General features: G+C 36.5%; 1 protein-coding gene across 1 annotated transcript; it reads left to right on the plus strand.

The window, feature by feature from the left end:
* Positions 1 to 772: 772 nt before the first annotated feature.
* On the plus strand, positions 773 to 1558 carry LOC143549365 (uncharacterized). Its single transcript, XM_077040270.1, has one exon. The coding sequence runs from the start codon at positions 773 to 775 to the stop codon at positions 1556 to 1558; it is 786 nt and encodes a 261-aa protein (XP_076896385.1).
* Positions 1559 to 18222: the final 16664 nt, after the last annotated feature.

Consider the following 18222-nt stretch of genomic DNA (forward strand, 5'->3'; position numbering starts at 1 on the left):
GCATCACTATTCATATCTTATGTACTTCGATTACATATCCAAACAATATCATGACCAACGATTGTCAAGGGAATCATGACCAAACTAACAGATCAACCACCATCACTCATAATTTCATACCATTATAATATGACTCAACAACCAGATTTGATATATTAACTCTTCCTCATTTAATTATCTCATCAACATCTTATGCCTGGGCTTGATCAAGGAAATCATCTCGTGACTAAGCTCACGATGTTTTTCTTAAGTGCATGGTTTTGATGAATACATCTCCTTAATTCACTTGCCGAATCGAATTAATTATGAGGACAGTATCAACACTAGGGAATCCAAACTACCCCTTAACCACCAAATCAACAAAATATATACAATTTAGACGGGTATCATATGTTCGTTGGCTTGCAATATTTCAAGATATTATTCATTTGATATGTCATTTATTTCTTATCAAAATAGAATCTCACATATCTGTAACGTCTAGTTTCACATTTGACCCCACACCTTACTTTTCAACTCACCCCTTTTTCCTACATTTTCCCCTATCCTTTTCATTTTCCACAAACATTAATAAAATAAATAAAAATATTTTACACACCCAATTTGAAGAATTTTGCCTCTTGTTTCAATTAATTGAAAAAAAAGGCCAATAAATTCAACACCATCTCATTGACTCCAAAACCCCCTTTTCACACCACCCCAGCTTCACTCTCTCAACCACCACCGCCACCGATAATGAACCATTCTCACTAAATTCAACCATTTTCCAACGATGGGTTGTTGTGTAAGCACAAACACACCACCCCCATCTCCTCAATTCCACCGGCATTTGTCGAAATCAAGCCGAGCTCCGCCGCCAGTGGACGAAGAGACGGTGAAAGAGGTGCTGTCGGAAACCACTAATCCGAACCATTTTAACAAAATCGAAGACCAACCCAGAAAAATTAACCCTAAACAGAGTCTACCCAAGATCCGAAATCAGCCGGATCACAACCATGAAGATATTAATTTTTCCGGCGAGGTCTCCGAGATCTGCAGTAATATGAGCGAGAGTGTTTCGAATACTACCTTTGATGAAGACTACGAGCTTCTTCGCCGGAAAGTTGCCAACAGATCACCGGCAAAGCTAAGAAACCGGCAGAATAATAATATTAATAGTAATAATAATTCCGGTGAGCTTCGTGGGGTGAAGAACTATTCTCCGGTGAGAGGGAAACAACAGTCTCCGGGCCGGGTCAGATCCGGATCCGATACGAACAACCGTGGATCCGGTCAGGTTTCCCGGTCAAGATCTCCGGCGAATCGTACGGTGGCCAGAGGAGGAGGCGGTGGGATTAGGAATGGGGTCGGAAGAAGTCCGTCGGCGAGGAAGACGGAGAATTCTCCGGGTCGGGTCGGGTCGGTTTTGCCGCAGAGGGTTATGAAAGCGGATACGGGTGTCGGTCCGGGTATGGGAATGGAGGAGAGTGGATATGGATGGGATGTGACGGATCGAAATGTTAATGGTGAATCACTTGATAACCCGCTTGTGTCTTTGGAATGCTTTATATTTCTGTAGAATTTGTTTAGTATAAGTAATTATGTTTTCATATGATTTGAGTATATGACTATTGAAGTTAACAACGTATTATGTCTGATTTCTTACTTAAGATGATCGATTAATGATAGATTAAATATTGACGTCATATTGTTTTGGTATAAACTATATTTTTGAGATTATTGTTTTGTTATATATGCTCTTGTCTTGGAATCCGACTAGTAGGTTGGACCGAAACGTGAGACCATGCGGTATGCTTGGCGATTCACTGCCGAGATGGAAGAGGTGGTTGCCACGATGGCATATTAACAATTGGAAGCATGGACTGATGCGTGGAGATCTCAATAGAGGTGTTCAAAAAAACCGGTTACGGAACCGGTTTGGCCGGTTCAACCGGAAACCGGTTTTTTAAAAACCGGTTTTTTTAAAAACCGGTTTGACCGGTTTACGTAACCGGTTTACGTATCGGTTATACGTTTTGGAGCCAAAACCGGTTTTATAACCGGTTTTTTTTATAACCGGTTTTTTTTAATAACCGGTTATTAAAAAACCGGTTAACCGGTTTTTAAAATAACCGGTTTATTACCGTTATAAAAAAAACCGGTTAACCGGTTTTTTAATAACCGGTTAACCGGTTAAACCGGTTTTCGAACGTTACCAAACGGCTTTATAGCCGTTTTTTTTTTTTTTGACCGTTTTTTAGCCGTTTTTTTTTTTGTTTTTTTACCATTTTACCCCCACAAACATCTATATATAGTTTAGGTTGGGTATTGGTTAGATCACACTTGATTATACAACTCCAAACGCTCTAAACGTTTATTTCATACGCGATTATACAACTCCAAACGCTCTTCTTTCGTAGTCGTTTATTTCATACTCGAGTATACCACTCTTAATTCGTAGTCGATTATCATGGCCTCCCAAAGTGCTGCTTCATCGGTCAACATGGGTGCCTCGAACACGGGAGAAACCGTCGTTCGGGTCATCCCCACGAAACGAAACCAAGATATTTGGCAACATTTCGACCTATGCGAAATGTCTAACGGAACCCAAAAAGCTAGATGCAAACATTGTTTGAAGTTTTATAACAAAGAAGCAAACTCCAGTTTAAGAGCTCATGTAGAAAAGCCCTCTTGCAAGGTCTTGAAGGACGAATCCGGAAGTAGTTCGCAGCCGGAGATGACGAATCAAGGAACGGTGTTTACGTACGACCTTGAAGCGGTACGTCAACAGTTTGGCAACTTTGTGATTCAACAATCACTTCCTTTCAACCACTTCGACAACCCTCAATTTACTAACGGTAAGGAGGATGAGTTTCCGATCCTCGCCGCCATGGCCAAAGATTTACTAACGGTCCAAGCTTCCACGGTAGCTTCGGAGTCTGCTTTTTCTGTTTCTGGCAGGGTTATATCGATTAGGAGGACTCGACTCACTCCACCAGCTGTAGAGATGTCGATTTGCTACAAGGATTACTTGGACTCTTTAGATAGGGCACAACATCAACGCTCACTCGAGGGGGAAATGGAGTATGAGGCGGCCTTGTATGAAGACGAGGTCAATCAAGGACACACTCAACCAATGACCGATGAAGAAGCCGCGTACGACGATTACCTAAGGAATAGCTCGGGATCGGGTAGCGAAGAAAATGAGTAACAAACATCAACTTGTTAATGTAATCGTGTCTAAGCATTATTTAATGTTTGTATTTTTGAGTTACGAATATGCGATAACGATTTAATGTTTGTATTTTTAATGTAAAAGCTATAAATGAAAGTTATGTGTTTTTAATCTTCCAAGCAAAGAATGCTAACAACGAAACCCTAAACCCTAAAGCAAAAAAAAAAAAAAAAAAAAAAAAAAAAAAAAAAAAAAAAACCGGTTAACCGGTTAGACCGGTTATTAAAAACCGGTTGTAAAAAAACCGGTTTAATAACCGGTTCTAACCGGTTTCTAAACCGGTCCAAACCGGTTTGGCCGGTTTGAGTTTTCATTGACAAAAACCGGTTAATAACCGGTCCGGTTATTAACCGAACCGGTTTTTTTCTGGATAAAAAAAACCGGTCCGGTTAATAACCGAACCGGTTTTTTCAAAAAAACCGATTTGTGCACCTCTAGATCTCAACGCCGATGAAGGTTCATAGATAAAGAAGAGAAAGGCAAGGAGGTAAGCGAGGGGCAGCAACCATACCCGCATTTGGTGGTAGTGAAAGATAAGTATACCGTATAGTCTCTCTAATTACATAAACGGGTCGATCATAGTCTCATACATATGTAGGTGTACTAGATTTTCAAGTGCTTTCGAATTAGCTGTATGTATTTTGACTTGTAGATTTTGCTGATATTGAAAATTCATTTAAAAAGGAAGTATTTTCATATTTTCTTTCGGATTAGTTGTATATATTGTTATTTATGAAGTCACTATCCAGATTTTAAAACCGACTCCAGCAGTGGACTAATTTAAGTGCTGAAAATATTATAAATTCTAATATATAAGTCGAGTAAGTTCTTAAAGATAAACTCCTATAATATCTTAATCATATAGTATAATAATATATTTTACATGAAGCTGTTTATAATTTCTTGGATCATCGAACAATAAATATGTTGTGATTTTATACGATGGTAAACAAAAATACAATTAAATGTATGGGTCAAGTTATTCTATAAATGAGGACAAAAATGAGAATAATGAGAATAATTTGTGGTCACACAAAAAAATCACTAAAAAAAAACTATAACTCAAAATTTAATAAAAAAACGAAAAAAAAGTAAAAATACAAAAATGTTTCCACCATCTTTCTCGTTATAAAAAAAATGTTGAGTGAAAAACACCATTGTGTCTTTTTTGTTTATCATTGTGTTTTATGTTTATTTTCGTCATTTATTATCTCTTTTTTCCTTGACATTGTGTCTTTTTTTTTCTTAATATTGTGTTATATTACTCAGCATTGTGTTATATTTTATTTGGCATTGTGTTATATTTGCAATCTATTGTGTCTTTTTTTTAGTTATAATCGTGTCTTTTGTTCAGTTTTGTTATTGTGTCTTTGATATCGGCATTGTATCTTTTTGTCAGTTTTTTTAACGGGAATGATGGAAGAAACATTTTAGTTTTTTAATTTTTTTGTTATATATACACACACACACACTTTGAGTTTTGATTTTTTTATTTTTTTTAATTTTTTTAAAAGGTTTTTTTTATAGTCACAAATATTTCTTACACTTCTCATTTTTATCTCCCGTTATATTTTAACTTTACCCTTAAATGTATATGAAGAGCACTTTGAGTTAGGGATGAGCTCGGTACTGTACCGGTACCGACCGATATCAGTACCGAAAATCCCGATCCCAAAAATCGCAAATTTTTTGTACCGGTACCGAAATGTTCAGTTCGGTACCGGTATTTAAGGTAAAATTCGGAAAATACCGGTACCGGTCCCGAAAACTCAAATCCTTGGTACCGATTCGATACCGACGGTACCAAATCAATACCGATTTCGATACCAATACCGGTACCAATCGGTACCATACCGATTTTTACTTATCACTTTGAGTCATTATAAATCATAAAACGTCAAATCATTAAAATTATGATCGAATCAGATTAGATCTTGCAAGTGAATGCATCGTGAATGCATCACAGGCTGTAAAAGAGTAAAAAATAACAAAATAAAATAATAAAAATAAAAAAATATTTTTTTTAAAAAAGAAGGGGTATGTCACAGCGGCAACTACGACTCTAGAGCGTCCAGAAAAAAAAAATAGCATCGTACCCGTAATCGAAAAGTTCAAATTCAAAGGAAAAATTCGATTTTTATTTGGTTATAACCAAAATCCGAATTCCAAATTCAATTTGTGGATCGATTTGCGGATCTGTTTATCTTTTTAATGCGATTTGTTCGGTTTAACCGAATCGATTGATTAAAATGTAGACCATATTTATTATTTTGTATATGGTCCAACACTTTTAAGCCCGTATCTAATATGGTTGACTGGTTGTATGTTTAAGACTTTTAATGATTCATCGGTTTGGATGTTTTATTATGTTTTTTAACTTTTGATTTTAGGATGTATTTGTTGGGTTTGTTTGAATATTTTGATGTGGTACGGAACCCAAACGACAGTCTGAATCCGAAACACAAAAAAAATTGTTGTTGTTTTTGATTAATTCGATTAATACGATTTGAATTAGTTTATTCGGTTTAACCAAACCCGAACCAAATTAAACTCGGAAGGAATACGTTTCAATTATCCCCTTTCCAAATTTGGTTAGGTTCGCTTTTTATAAAGGGCAAAAAAAATCGCATAACCAAATAAATCGAATAAATCGATAACTGAACCGATTAAACCTCAAATAGCAGTAATATCTATCCCAAATTATAGAGGTAGGGTAGCAAAGCTACCCGCGGATCCCTACTCTGATGCGCGGATCGTCAAGAGACATCCACATGAGGAACACGTGGACCGGCAAAGTCATCCATAGTTCATAAAGGCACGCTTCACGGGTCTCCATCGTAACCCACGGACTACCAAAAGAGCATCCGCGGAAGGAACCCACAAGCAACGCAAAGGACTCATCACACGTATGGTCCCCACGTGATATGGAAGAGCAGTTGTAACAAACTACTTCTAGAAGATTCCTTCATAACCACCTGATAGCGGCATCGCCCAATGGGAAGATGACACTTGGACACGTAATGGACGTCCCACGACGTGCACAGATAACAGACAGGTCCAGGCTGTCATATCCAATAGTGGCTCGACACGTGTCCATTCAGTTGAGAGAGGAATATGATGATAGTGACAACTCCACCAATCACATTCCCTCACCATTCGGCTATAAATACCAACTTCATCTACTTCAGGTATTCATTCACTTTCACAAGCCTTACGCAATTAACTGTACTTGTATTGATTATTCCGATCATAACACAGTACTTATTCTCACTCCGGAGGGTGGTTACGGGAAGACCCCCCACCGTGTCCTTCCCGTAACGAGACTCACGGTGCTTTGTTTTGCAGGCAAATAGCTTGGATCTGACGTCATTATTACTCAGTAGACTCACATCTGGGGTAAACGTAAGTTCGGACTATCCAGTTCGGACTTGTGTTTTTTCATTGGCGCCATCCGGTTTTTGCTAGAAATACGGTCATCGAACGATTTGTGGAAAGTTTTTTCGTGATCTGAAAATGACTCAGAACCAACAGCCGTCTGCAGCCACTACGGCTTTCTGTAACGAGACTCACGGTGCTTTGTTTTGCAGGCAGATAGCTTGGATCTGACGTTATTGTTACTTAGTAGACTCACATTTGGGGTAAACGTAAGTTCGGACTTGTGTTTCTTCATTGGCAACATCCGGTTTTTGCTAGAAATACGGTCATTCGAATGATTTGTGGAAAGTTTTTTCGTGATCTGAAAATGAGTCAGAACCAACAGTCGTCTGCAGCCGCTACGGCTAGAATCCGACGTTCTGAAGTCCTCAATGAGTCCATCCTCGAGGGACAGATGCCAATTGCACCTCGTCGGAACAACTTACCTTCGGTCCTGGAAGACAGAATCGGAGAGTTCCCGAGGCATGAAGATTTGGCACCTCGCCGGAATAACCGAACTCCGGTCTTAGAAGACAGGACCGGAGAATTCCCGAGGTACGAAGATGTTGAGCCTCGCTGTACCACTCGTACCCCGGTTCTGGAAGATAGAACCGGTGATTTTCCCAGACACGACGGTGACGAAACAAGAGTTCGTCACCGGTCTCGATCTAGAAAAGCTACTCTCACTCTGGACCAGTGGTACCAACAGGAACAATTAAGGTTGAAAGAGGAGTATGAACGACGGGTGAGAATGAATCAGCTACAAGCCAGAACCCTGACATACGACTCACCACCCCCGTCGCCGCCGTCGGCGGTTCGACGTGCTCAAGATATGGAAGATGACGTGTCTCAGCCAGTTGGTCGTTCACTTACGAAAAGCCGTGGAAAGAATTTTCAGACTCAGCGGGTCCCGTCTCAAAGAACCTTGCATGATAACAGCCACACTTCACGAAGACAGAGAGAAGTCACTTATCAGGAAGATGGTTATGCCAGTGAAGATAGCCGGGAATATGGCAGGGAAGACACCAGTCGCCCGCGACCGTTGGTGAAGCACACTGAATATTTCAGTGATGCGGAAGAAGATTTTACCAAGCCTACCGGCCAGCCGCGTTCGCGGAAAAATCAAAGTTCATTCCGCGGATAGCCACTGCTCCTTTCCCGACGAACATCAAGATTCCAAGTAATTTGGGAAAGTACAATGGAATGACGGACCCGAGTGATCATCTCTTAAACTTCACAGCAGTTGGTGGGGTAAGCGGATGGACGTTCCCCTATTGGTGTCACATGTTCGCATTAACACTAACAGGGGCAGCAAGGGAATGGTTCGAAAAGCTTCCGGACGGTCAAATCAAAAACTGGGATGATTTGGTTGCCAAGTTCTCACAACATTTTAGCCAACAGCGCAAGCATACGCACGATCCCTCAGAAATCTTGAGCGTTGTTCGACGAGACAACGAGTCGTTAGAGAATTTTATCACCAGATTCAACAATGACTCATGAGAGCTTGAATATTGGTGGAATCAGCGAAGATATGCTGAGGGGGGCATTCAGGGTAAACGCAAAGAGTCTAGAGATGGTCTGCTGTTTGACTAGAAGAGATGGTGTGCCTCAGACTTGGGACGGAATCATGTCCGCGGCCAAGGTCTTTGTAGCCACAGAAAAACTACTGGGGCGAGAGAAATCAAAACAAAATACGAGTTCTGAGCCAAGGAACACCCAACCCAAAAAAGGGGAGAAGGGTTCAATATGGTCTAGAATTCAGCCGGACAGTGTCACGTAATGTTTCAAACTTTTTTCAAAACCACTCACTTTCTTTCACAGCATCAAACCTCTACAAAGCCCCGTTAAAAAGATTATATTTGTATATGTATAATACAATATATTTATATACATATGTGATACTATGTGTGAGAGAGAGAAAGGGCCGCCTCCCGTCCGTGTTCCAGCTTGACGCCACAAACCTTACACCACAAACTTTTCCCCACAACGCTAGCCCCCTCCATCTTTTGGTCCGTCCGTTAGACACATCACACAAACCACATCCATAAGCGAGTGTTGTGGGTGCTCTAAGGGCCTCCAAGAATTGATATCTAAGGGCCCGTTGGAGATAGTATAAGGATTATTTTATTGAATGAGTTTTGAGTGTTTTTAAAGAATAATGTTTTTATGATGTGACAGCTGACTGCGAAATTTTTAATGCCTTATTATTGTGAATGCTCTAAATTAATATTCACGATTATTGTATTATTTAAACAAGGAATTGTTTTACGCATCTAATTTATGTTAGTTTATTGAAATAACATAGCCTCGTTAGACATAACCCTAACCTGCATTCAAAAAAAAAACATTTATAAAATTGTACGTATCCGGTCATAACACGAATGGCATGGTATTTTCATACGACAAAAGTATCCCTTTTTTGGTTATTTTTATATCTTATATATTTACGTGTAACTAAAAACACGTGAAAATAAAGACATACATTTTGGTTGTGGGGTGATGTGTTTCTGCTTATATATACTCAAATATACAACGTTACACTATAACAATTTCTAATTATTTTGTAAATGTGTATAGGCTAATGTACTTTGACGGATGTTATGTTGACACACAAAGAAAATTATGACAAACAAACAAATTACAACAAAATCTCATTTATAGTAAGTGATAGGATCCGTAAAAGGTATGATGAAGATCAGCCTTATATCTCCAGGATGATAGACACTGCTCCCGCTGAAATCTCTTACTTCAAAAAAGTTATTATACGTGCACTAACTTTTGTTGTAACGGAAAAGATAATCTAACATGATAATTTGTTGGATTAATGGATTATTATTAACTCGAAAAATACTTTGTTCTTGTTAAACATTAAGTTAGTTAAATGTAGGACAACCGATATTCTAACTTAATTTATACTAGGATAATAGCCCGTGTTACACACGGGTGGAAAAGATATTAACAAACAATATAAAATATAAACTACACATTCAGTCTAACACAAATATTTGACATAAGCTTTTTACCCTCAGATTTTACAAAAGATGTTAAACTATATCTATAACATAAAAAGAAAATACTTTATAAATAAACAATGCAATGAATAAGAAATAATATAACATAAATAAACCGTTAGACCTGAAAAAAAAAATAAAAAAACACATTTAGTAAAAGATTTTGTAATATTAATTGAAAACTAAGTTTACAAATACATACAAACTTTAAACTGTATCACATTAATTTTTCGAAAATCTCTTTGTAAACAGCTTTATTTAATTTTTTTAAATGTTCCTAATTGTTCTAAATAACGTTTTTTTCTTTTTTCTTTTAGAGTGTTTTTTATAAATAATTTTCAGATATATCTATATTTTTATAGCATTTTTCATGTCATTTCTTAATAAATAAATAAATAAAACTTAAAGAACATTCGGTTTGATCACCATTCATCGGCTCTTCTTCTTTCCTCAAGAGTAAATTAAATCATTGACAATGTGGTTATTAATTGGAATAAATATACTTAATCATGGAGTTAATTGCATTAATTTAAATAAATAGATTTAATTACAGAATTAATTGAATTAAATTGGAATGCTTATTTTAATTTAGTGGATTAAAAATAATTATAAATATGTGAAAATTATTGATATAGAAATGTGATTACATGGAATCCTATGTGGATAGGCTAGAATAAGGACATGTGAAGAGAATCATCTTGTTTTAATATATTAGTAAGATTTCAAATCATGTTCCAAGTGATATAGGCTTTTATAAGATTGTAAAGTATCGATCATTGATGGAATGTTATGTAACGTCTGAAATCTTACATGCGTCTGATTCCTGGTAACATCAATTTATCACACATTTTTAGAGTGACGGTAATAAAACAATCTTAAGTCTCAACAACATGATATAAAATTGAATTATTTTATTGATCATTTTTAAACATTTGACTTGACTTTTATATATGTACATTAATATACCATGCATGCCATGATCACTGGCCTTTTTTTAACCACATATAACGAGAATTAACAAGCTAAATAAAAGATTTAAGAGTATTTTTTTTTATTAAAGACTTGTGTATAAAACATGAAATCAGCAATTACATGTTCAAACTTAAAAGCAAAGAGCTAGTTTAGGTTAAAAAGAGAGGTGAAGAGAGGAAACTTGTGAAGTGAGCATTTGGTGAGGGATTGATTGGGTTGGTTGGCTTATGTCCCTATTTGTTGACTTTGATACGGTTCAACAATATCAAGGACATCTTTTTCTAAAAGGCTTCAGGGCTGTTTGACAAGTGCTGAATCATTAAGTGCTGAACCAGTAAGAAGTCTGAATGATTAAGATGCTTTGATCCAGTAAATGCTAAACTGGTAAATGTTGTTTGGTTGGACATCTGAATGACTGTGCAGAATGACTATTTTGTCCCCTGAACTATTTTGTGCTGAATGAAATAAATACGAAAACAGACTTTCATTATAACCAACCAAAATACATCTCAAAACAAACTTTCATTATAACTAACAAAAATTTATCTTAAAAGAAACTTTCATTATAATAAACCAAAATGCATCTTAAATAAAGTTCACCACGACACTGACAGAAATAACTTAACAATACACCTATAAGTAGATAAAACGTATCCATGCAGTTCATCACTCCCTCCATGACATGAAAATATATACAAATTTATAATTTTTTTAAAGATGAAGTCACGTAACAAAGATCAAAACATGCCTACCTAACCCGTCCATTGCATATATACCAAAGTTGCATGATTTGAGTTGACTTGCAAAATCATCATACCTCCTGCTGTAAATATACATCACATGACTAATTAAGCATATGACAATATAACAAAAGTGCGCTAAAGAAGTGTTCCATCCCAAATGTCACACCGAGACTCGATTGTCTATCTTTCTTGTTGAGGGGATATTTACCCGAGGATTTACCTGAAAATAACATTTAAACACCATTAGCATTGCTTAAGTGAGTTTATACAAATATATAAATTAAACTTCAATCACCCACACCAAGGACTCATGTTAAAACATCAAAATACAATCTTTTTTTTATACATTGCTACTTTACATGGCTGATGTACCTATAGATGGTTTTGTACAACATGAATTAGTCACTAACATCTTGAAATATGAAAAATGATAATATTAAAGTTAGGGGTGTTCACGGTTCGGTTTGAAACCGCTTAAACCGATCGTCAGTTTGGTTTCATGGTCGTTTTTCTTACCTAACTTCCGGTCGGTCGGTTTCAAAAATTTAAACCGTATCGAACGGTTTGGTTCACGGTTTATACCGAAAAACCGTTCGTATGAAACCGGACCGGACCGTAAGAGTTAAGAATACATTTTATCATTAACAAAGACTTGACAATTATAAAAGACATTTGTAAATACAACATACCTTGTCAAAGGCAGGCTCCTCATGAAAGCGAATGACAGTAAACAGAAAATATCTGCATCATAACAAAAATAATCAATTCCAAAGTCAAGATTATGGAAATATTTTTACACCTAATGATTGTGTTTTTTTTAACGACACCTAAAGAATCAGTTAGCACCATTGTAAGACATTTAACTAATGCACAAATATGTGTTAGAAGCCAATAACAAACCACAACTTCAACCCTCTGCATGTCAATTATAAGAACAAAACAAATAAAAGAACATGCTTACTCAAAAAGGAAATTGCAGACTTGGGTTTTTGGTTGAATAACCGAACACCTAAGAGATGATTGTTTGATTATGGTTCGATTGTACTCAAACACAGATTAGTTTCTTTTACGCAAAATAATTAGCAGTCAACTTATAACCATTTCAATTGGTGTGAAAGTCGAGGCAACAACAAAAATCATCTTCTAGATCTAGATTCACGCAGCAAAAGAAAACCATTTTGGGACATGTTTTTATAACTTAGTAAAAGCTTCATAAAGAAACATTAGAAACTTTCGGGGGGGTGGGGGGGGGGGTGTCTGAATCACAAAGAACAATCACAAATTTAATTACCAACGAAAGAAAATAGTGAACAAATTCGAATTCGAGTGCAACCAATTACGACAAACCACAAATAACATCGATTTACGCCAAAAAATCATATCAGGGAAGAAGAAAGAAGTGGCCTTCGGATGTAGCCGAACGGGAGGAACCCAAAGAAATTAATGGAAGAACGTCTGCAGAAAAGAGTAAATTTTGTTTCGGATAAGGTGAAGCAACAGAAATACCAGGAGACGGAGACACGTATTTGAGACATTGGTTATGGATAACAAAACTTCACAAAGCAGGGTTCCATTAATCCAATTTATTTTATTCATCATCTTACAAATAATATGCAAGTTGCAGGTAATGCTAAACTAATTTTATTTCGGTTATCATCCCTAAACCTTCACAAATTCAGATGTTCCCAAATAACATAATTTTCGCCCTAACTTCTGAATAACCTAATTTGTGCAAATTAATCACACTAACATCAAATTAACCATTGAAACGATCAAATAGAGGTTCCAGATATCAATTTAAATCATTACAGTTAAGTATTCAAACATAGAAGAAAGATTAGTGATCAGATTAACCACTGAAACGATCAATAAAAATGTTACCAAAAAGTTTGATTGGAATTTACAACATTCAAGTATTCTAACATAGATGAAGATTTGAACCTGCAAACTGAGACAATGAGACCGACTCTAGGGTTTGAACCTTCAGTTTGGTAAAGCAACGATGGTGAGCAATCTGGTGGTGTGAACGGTGGTCGGAGGATAGTGTGAGCGGTGGTTGGTGCAATCGGTGGCAGTGGGATGATGACATCAGTGTTCACCTGGGAGGAGGAAGTAGGGGCAGGGTAGTTTGGTCCTCTGTTTCATTCAGCGTGGAATGGGTAAGAGGCCATTCAGTCATTCACATCTACACTTTTGTGGAACCAAACATCCCAAATGTCTGACCGGATCAGATGTAAAATCTGAATCATCCCATCCAGATGCAAACAAACACCCCCTCGTCTATCGGGACTAAGAGCATTTACATTCCAATTCTTATCTTAAAATCAAAAATTACACTAAAACTCACTTTATTTTCTCTCTTTATTTCAATTAAATAATACTTTTATAACTTTTATCATTACCTTTTCTCTTTCATTCACTCACAACCACTTTCAAAATATATTAAAAAATTATAGAGGATGTACACTAACTTTTCAAATATACAGAAAAATCACTACTTTTTCTAAAATATAAAAACTTTTCACTCACAACACATGAATCACTCTCTAAATTGTAAAAACACCCCTCACATAATATAAGGGGTTGGATGAGAATGCTCTAAGAGCATTCTCATCATATCCTCTATCTTCAAACCAAAAATTACACTAAAACTTACTTTATTTTCTCTCTCTATTTCAATTAAATAATAATTTTTATATCTTTTATCATTACATTTTCTCTTTCCTTCACTCACAACCACTCTCAAAATATATTAAAAAATTATATGTGGTGAACAGTAATTTTTCAAATATACAGAAAATCACTACTTTTTCTAAAATATAAAAACTCTTCACTCACAACATCCTGAATCACTCTCTAAATTATAAAAACACCCCTCACAAAATATAAGGGGTTGGATGAGAATGCTCTAAGGCTGGCAATTTATACTCGATACACAAATACACGACACGTACCTATACGACTTTAACAGGTACTAGGTAAGGTCTTAACAGGTTTCGTGTACTAAACAGGTAGACACGAATCTACCTGTTAATTTTCGTGTCTAAACAGGTAAAATACCTGTTTACCTGTTAAATACATGTAAGTGCCCGATTAGATTTTTATAATTAAATATATATAATTATAAGTTATCCTAAAACATAAATTCCTAAAACATTATCATTTTCTCTCAGTCGTCACATTCTCATGACATCCCAATTAGGCTAATACGAATAATTTGACTGTCGTGGGATCGATTTCAGCTCTTATCGTGTCTTATCGTTATACCAGATATTAACAGGTTCGTGTTCGTGTTTGGAATACAGGTACACGATAATTTTTCGTGTCGTGTACAAGTATACACATTTCGTGTTCACGTCTTACCGTGTTCATGTCTTATCGTGTACGGGTATACACGATATGCCAACCCTAATTTGGACACCTCATTTTTCTATTTTGACACACTTGATATGACCATATTGATCAATATGAGGCATATTGGTCTACCAAACAGACAAAAAGTTGGTTATTGCCAATTTTGTTTTGGTGGCTTCGCCAATATGCCATATTGGTCGATATGGACCATATGAACCACAATATGATAATTTTTTTCCCAATGTTGAAGTAGCATATATGGTGAGAAGTATATGCACCATATTGGTCGATATGGACCATATGAATTACAGTGTGATAATTTTTGGCCAATGTTAAAGTTGCTTATATGGTGAGAAGTATATGGACCATATTGGTCGATATGGGCCATATGAACTAAAGTGTGATAATTTTTGGCAAAAGTTGAAGTTGCTTATATGGTGAGAAGTATATGCACCATATTGGTTGTATGGACCATATGAACTACAGTGTGATAATTTTTTGTCAATGTTGTTGAAGTTGCTTATATGGTGAGAAGTACTATATGGTCCATGTCAGTCATATTGTAGTTAAAAACTACGAACTTTTTTCAAAGTTATTTTATTTATAAAAAATAGATTTTATTTAAGTGGGTATGTTTAATTTTAATACTAAAAAATAGAATTAATCGAAACTAAATTCTTGAGTCATATGTAGCTAACCAAATATTTAGAACATTTTAAACATACATTAAAGACATGAACAACTGAAATTTGCATAAATATATAATTAGTTTGTACATACATAACAAAATTACAACTGATATTTGAAATTAAACATAGTCAACAACCTAAGCTATGGCTGTAGATCCTGAGCAGCCGGCGAATCCTGAGCGGCATGCAGATCCTGAGCGGCGGGCGGATCCTGAGCGGCTTGCAGATCTTGCCCGGCCGCCAGATACTATCGTGGTAGTGTCGGGTTCGTTTGTGTTTTGGGTGTGTGTTTGGGTCCTATAGGAAAGATGAAATATGATGCATATACCACATATATGGACACCTAATATGCCACATATTGCCCATTATGACCTATATAGTTTTACGATTATTAATTTTATTTTTTTTTAAATATCAATTTATTTGAAGGGAAGAGACAATATGATGCACAAGATCCTTATATGGAGACATGATATGCATCATATTGTCCAATATGATCCATACAGTTTTTTTATTTTAATTTTCTTTTTAAGTATTTATTTTATTTTAACGATATGAAAGAGCCGATATGATGCTTATGATCCTTATATGGCATATTGCCCAATATGATACATACAGTTTTTATTTTAATTTTCGTTTTTAAGTATCTATTTTATTTTAACGATATGGAAGAGCTGATATGATGTATATGATCCTTATATGGAGACTGATATGCATCATATTGGCCAATGTGAACCATATATAGTTTTTTTTAATATCAATTTTATTAAAAAGAAGAGAGTGCTACATATCAGCCTTATATGGATCCATTAACATATATTAATTTGCCCAACATACTTGACATTGAGGTCTGGTATTTGTTACCTGCATTTTCTAACTTTTCCAGACGACAAGCACATGGCAACCCATAACTCGTGAAAACTTGCCAACCACAGGTTGTACCATATGTTCGCCGCATAGATAGCCTCCGATGTAGCTCAAGCTCTAGCAGGTCAAGAGCACGGTGGGAAACTTTATGATGTGGGTTGTCAAGCATAGGCATCACTTTGTGGTGGCTCATTATTTTTCTAAGGTTGTCTTCAAAATTTCTCTTTATTAGTTTATGTTGTTTTAACTACAAGATCATTGACAAACCCAACAATTTTTTGAAGAGTATTTTTATGATTATCAAGGTATCATTTTAAATCAACATGCTGGCTCTCAACTATATTGGTTGTAGTCTGGTGAAAGTTGATGGTTCTATTGGTCCATGCAGATACAAACTTTTCATGGTAGGGCACCAACCAATTTGTAATCATATACTCACAAGCATCTGAAAAATACAATAAACCCATGTCACGTATGTATGTATGTATGTATGTATGTAGGTATGTAGGTATGTAGGTATGTATGTATGTATGTATGCATGCATGCATGTATATACGTATGTGTGTGCGCGTTTATAAAAACTTATGCACATAACCAGTTGCCTTGAGTTCTTCAGTAAGGTTGTCAACGTTATACTCGTATATCTCTGGCGTGGGAGGCTCACACAATCCAAAAAACGAACGAGTAAATTTGACCCACTCCTTTTCAGGAAAGTGCTCTTTGTTGTTCCTTAAAATGTTTTGTTCAATGTGGAACCTGCAAAGATACTTGTATGCGTATGAGAAAACTTTATCACACGCATTCATGAGTGCAAGGTCCCTGTCTGTTATAAGACATGTAGCTCCATACACTCTTCCAACATGGACTTGATCATCTCCAAGACCCATATGTAGTTTTCTTCCTTTTCTTTCGAAACAAACGCATGAGTGATAGCAAATGACTGGTTTGTCGATGCCATACCCACAACTTGAATAAATGGAATCTTATACATGTTGTTTTTGTTGGTGGCATGAATCATCAACACATGCGGAAAGGCAGGCCACATCTTATAGGATAATTCATGAACAAAGAAAACCTCCTCAACTATGTTTGTGGAGGGATTCTCCCGAGTGGCTGCATGGGAGATTCGCCGACTCTCTTTTCGGCATTAATATTCTGACTCTCTTTTCGGCATTAATCGTCTGAATAACATTGTGTATATCTTTTGGAATGCACTTGCTTTTGGGGTTTTCCAAATGTTACTTATCGAGATGTTTTGTGTTGCCAGCTGCTCTACCAGTTCGTATTCATCCGAAGAAAGCCTTCTGGCATACGCGTAACCCTCCAGATTCTCAGAAGGACTGTGGTTATGTGCCGCGTTCAACACATCTAACCTCCAAACCCTATGTGTTGTGTCGTCCCACCCTTTAAGTTTGAAGGGGCAACCTATTTTTTTTGCTACCAGTTTTTCTAACTGTGGCTTTACTTGTATAGTCGCCGTTAAGACTGCATTGAAGCCATACACTCGCGCCATTTTCTTATTTTTTCTTTGATCTTCTAGTGACAATGACGTAACCGTTATTAGTTCACCCTATTTTTACTCTTAAAAAGGTACATTTAGACTTAGATTTATGGAAATGGGCGTAACTGAGCAGCTGTCATACCTGGTTAGTTTCGAACGAAACTATCGAGTAAGGTCCTTCCTCTTCATCCACTAACTCCTTCTTGATTTGTTCATCTGCATACGTCTAGTCCGAATATTTTTTTTGTACGTACGAAAGTTCACCACTGTAGTCGTAATCCCCATAATTTTCATGTACGTATGAAAGTTCACAACCGTATTCGTATCTTAAGCAGTCGTGTTGTGCTTATGAAGGTTCACCCTCGTATCCGTAGCACGCGTAACCTTGTTGTTCGTACGAAGATTCATCGTGATAAAGAGGCTCCTGAAACATGTTTATGGTTAAAAGGTGAGCATA

This window comes from Bidens hawaiensis, unplaced genomic scaffold (assembly GCF_021521415.1).
Source record: "Bidens hawaiensis isolate Kalapana, Puna unplaced genomic scaffold, B.hawaiensis_p1.1 tig00015551_1, whole genome shotgun sequence".
NCBI classification, from domain to species: domain Eukaryota; kingdom Viridiplantae; phylum Streptophyta; class Magnoliopsida; order Asterales; family Asteraceae; genus Bidens; species Bidens hawaiensis.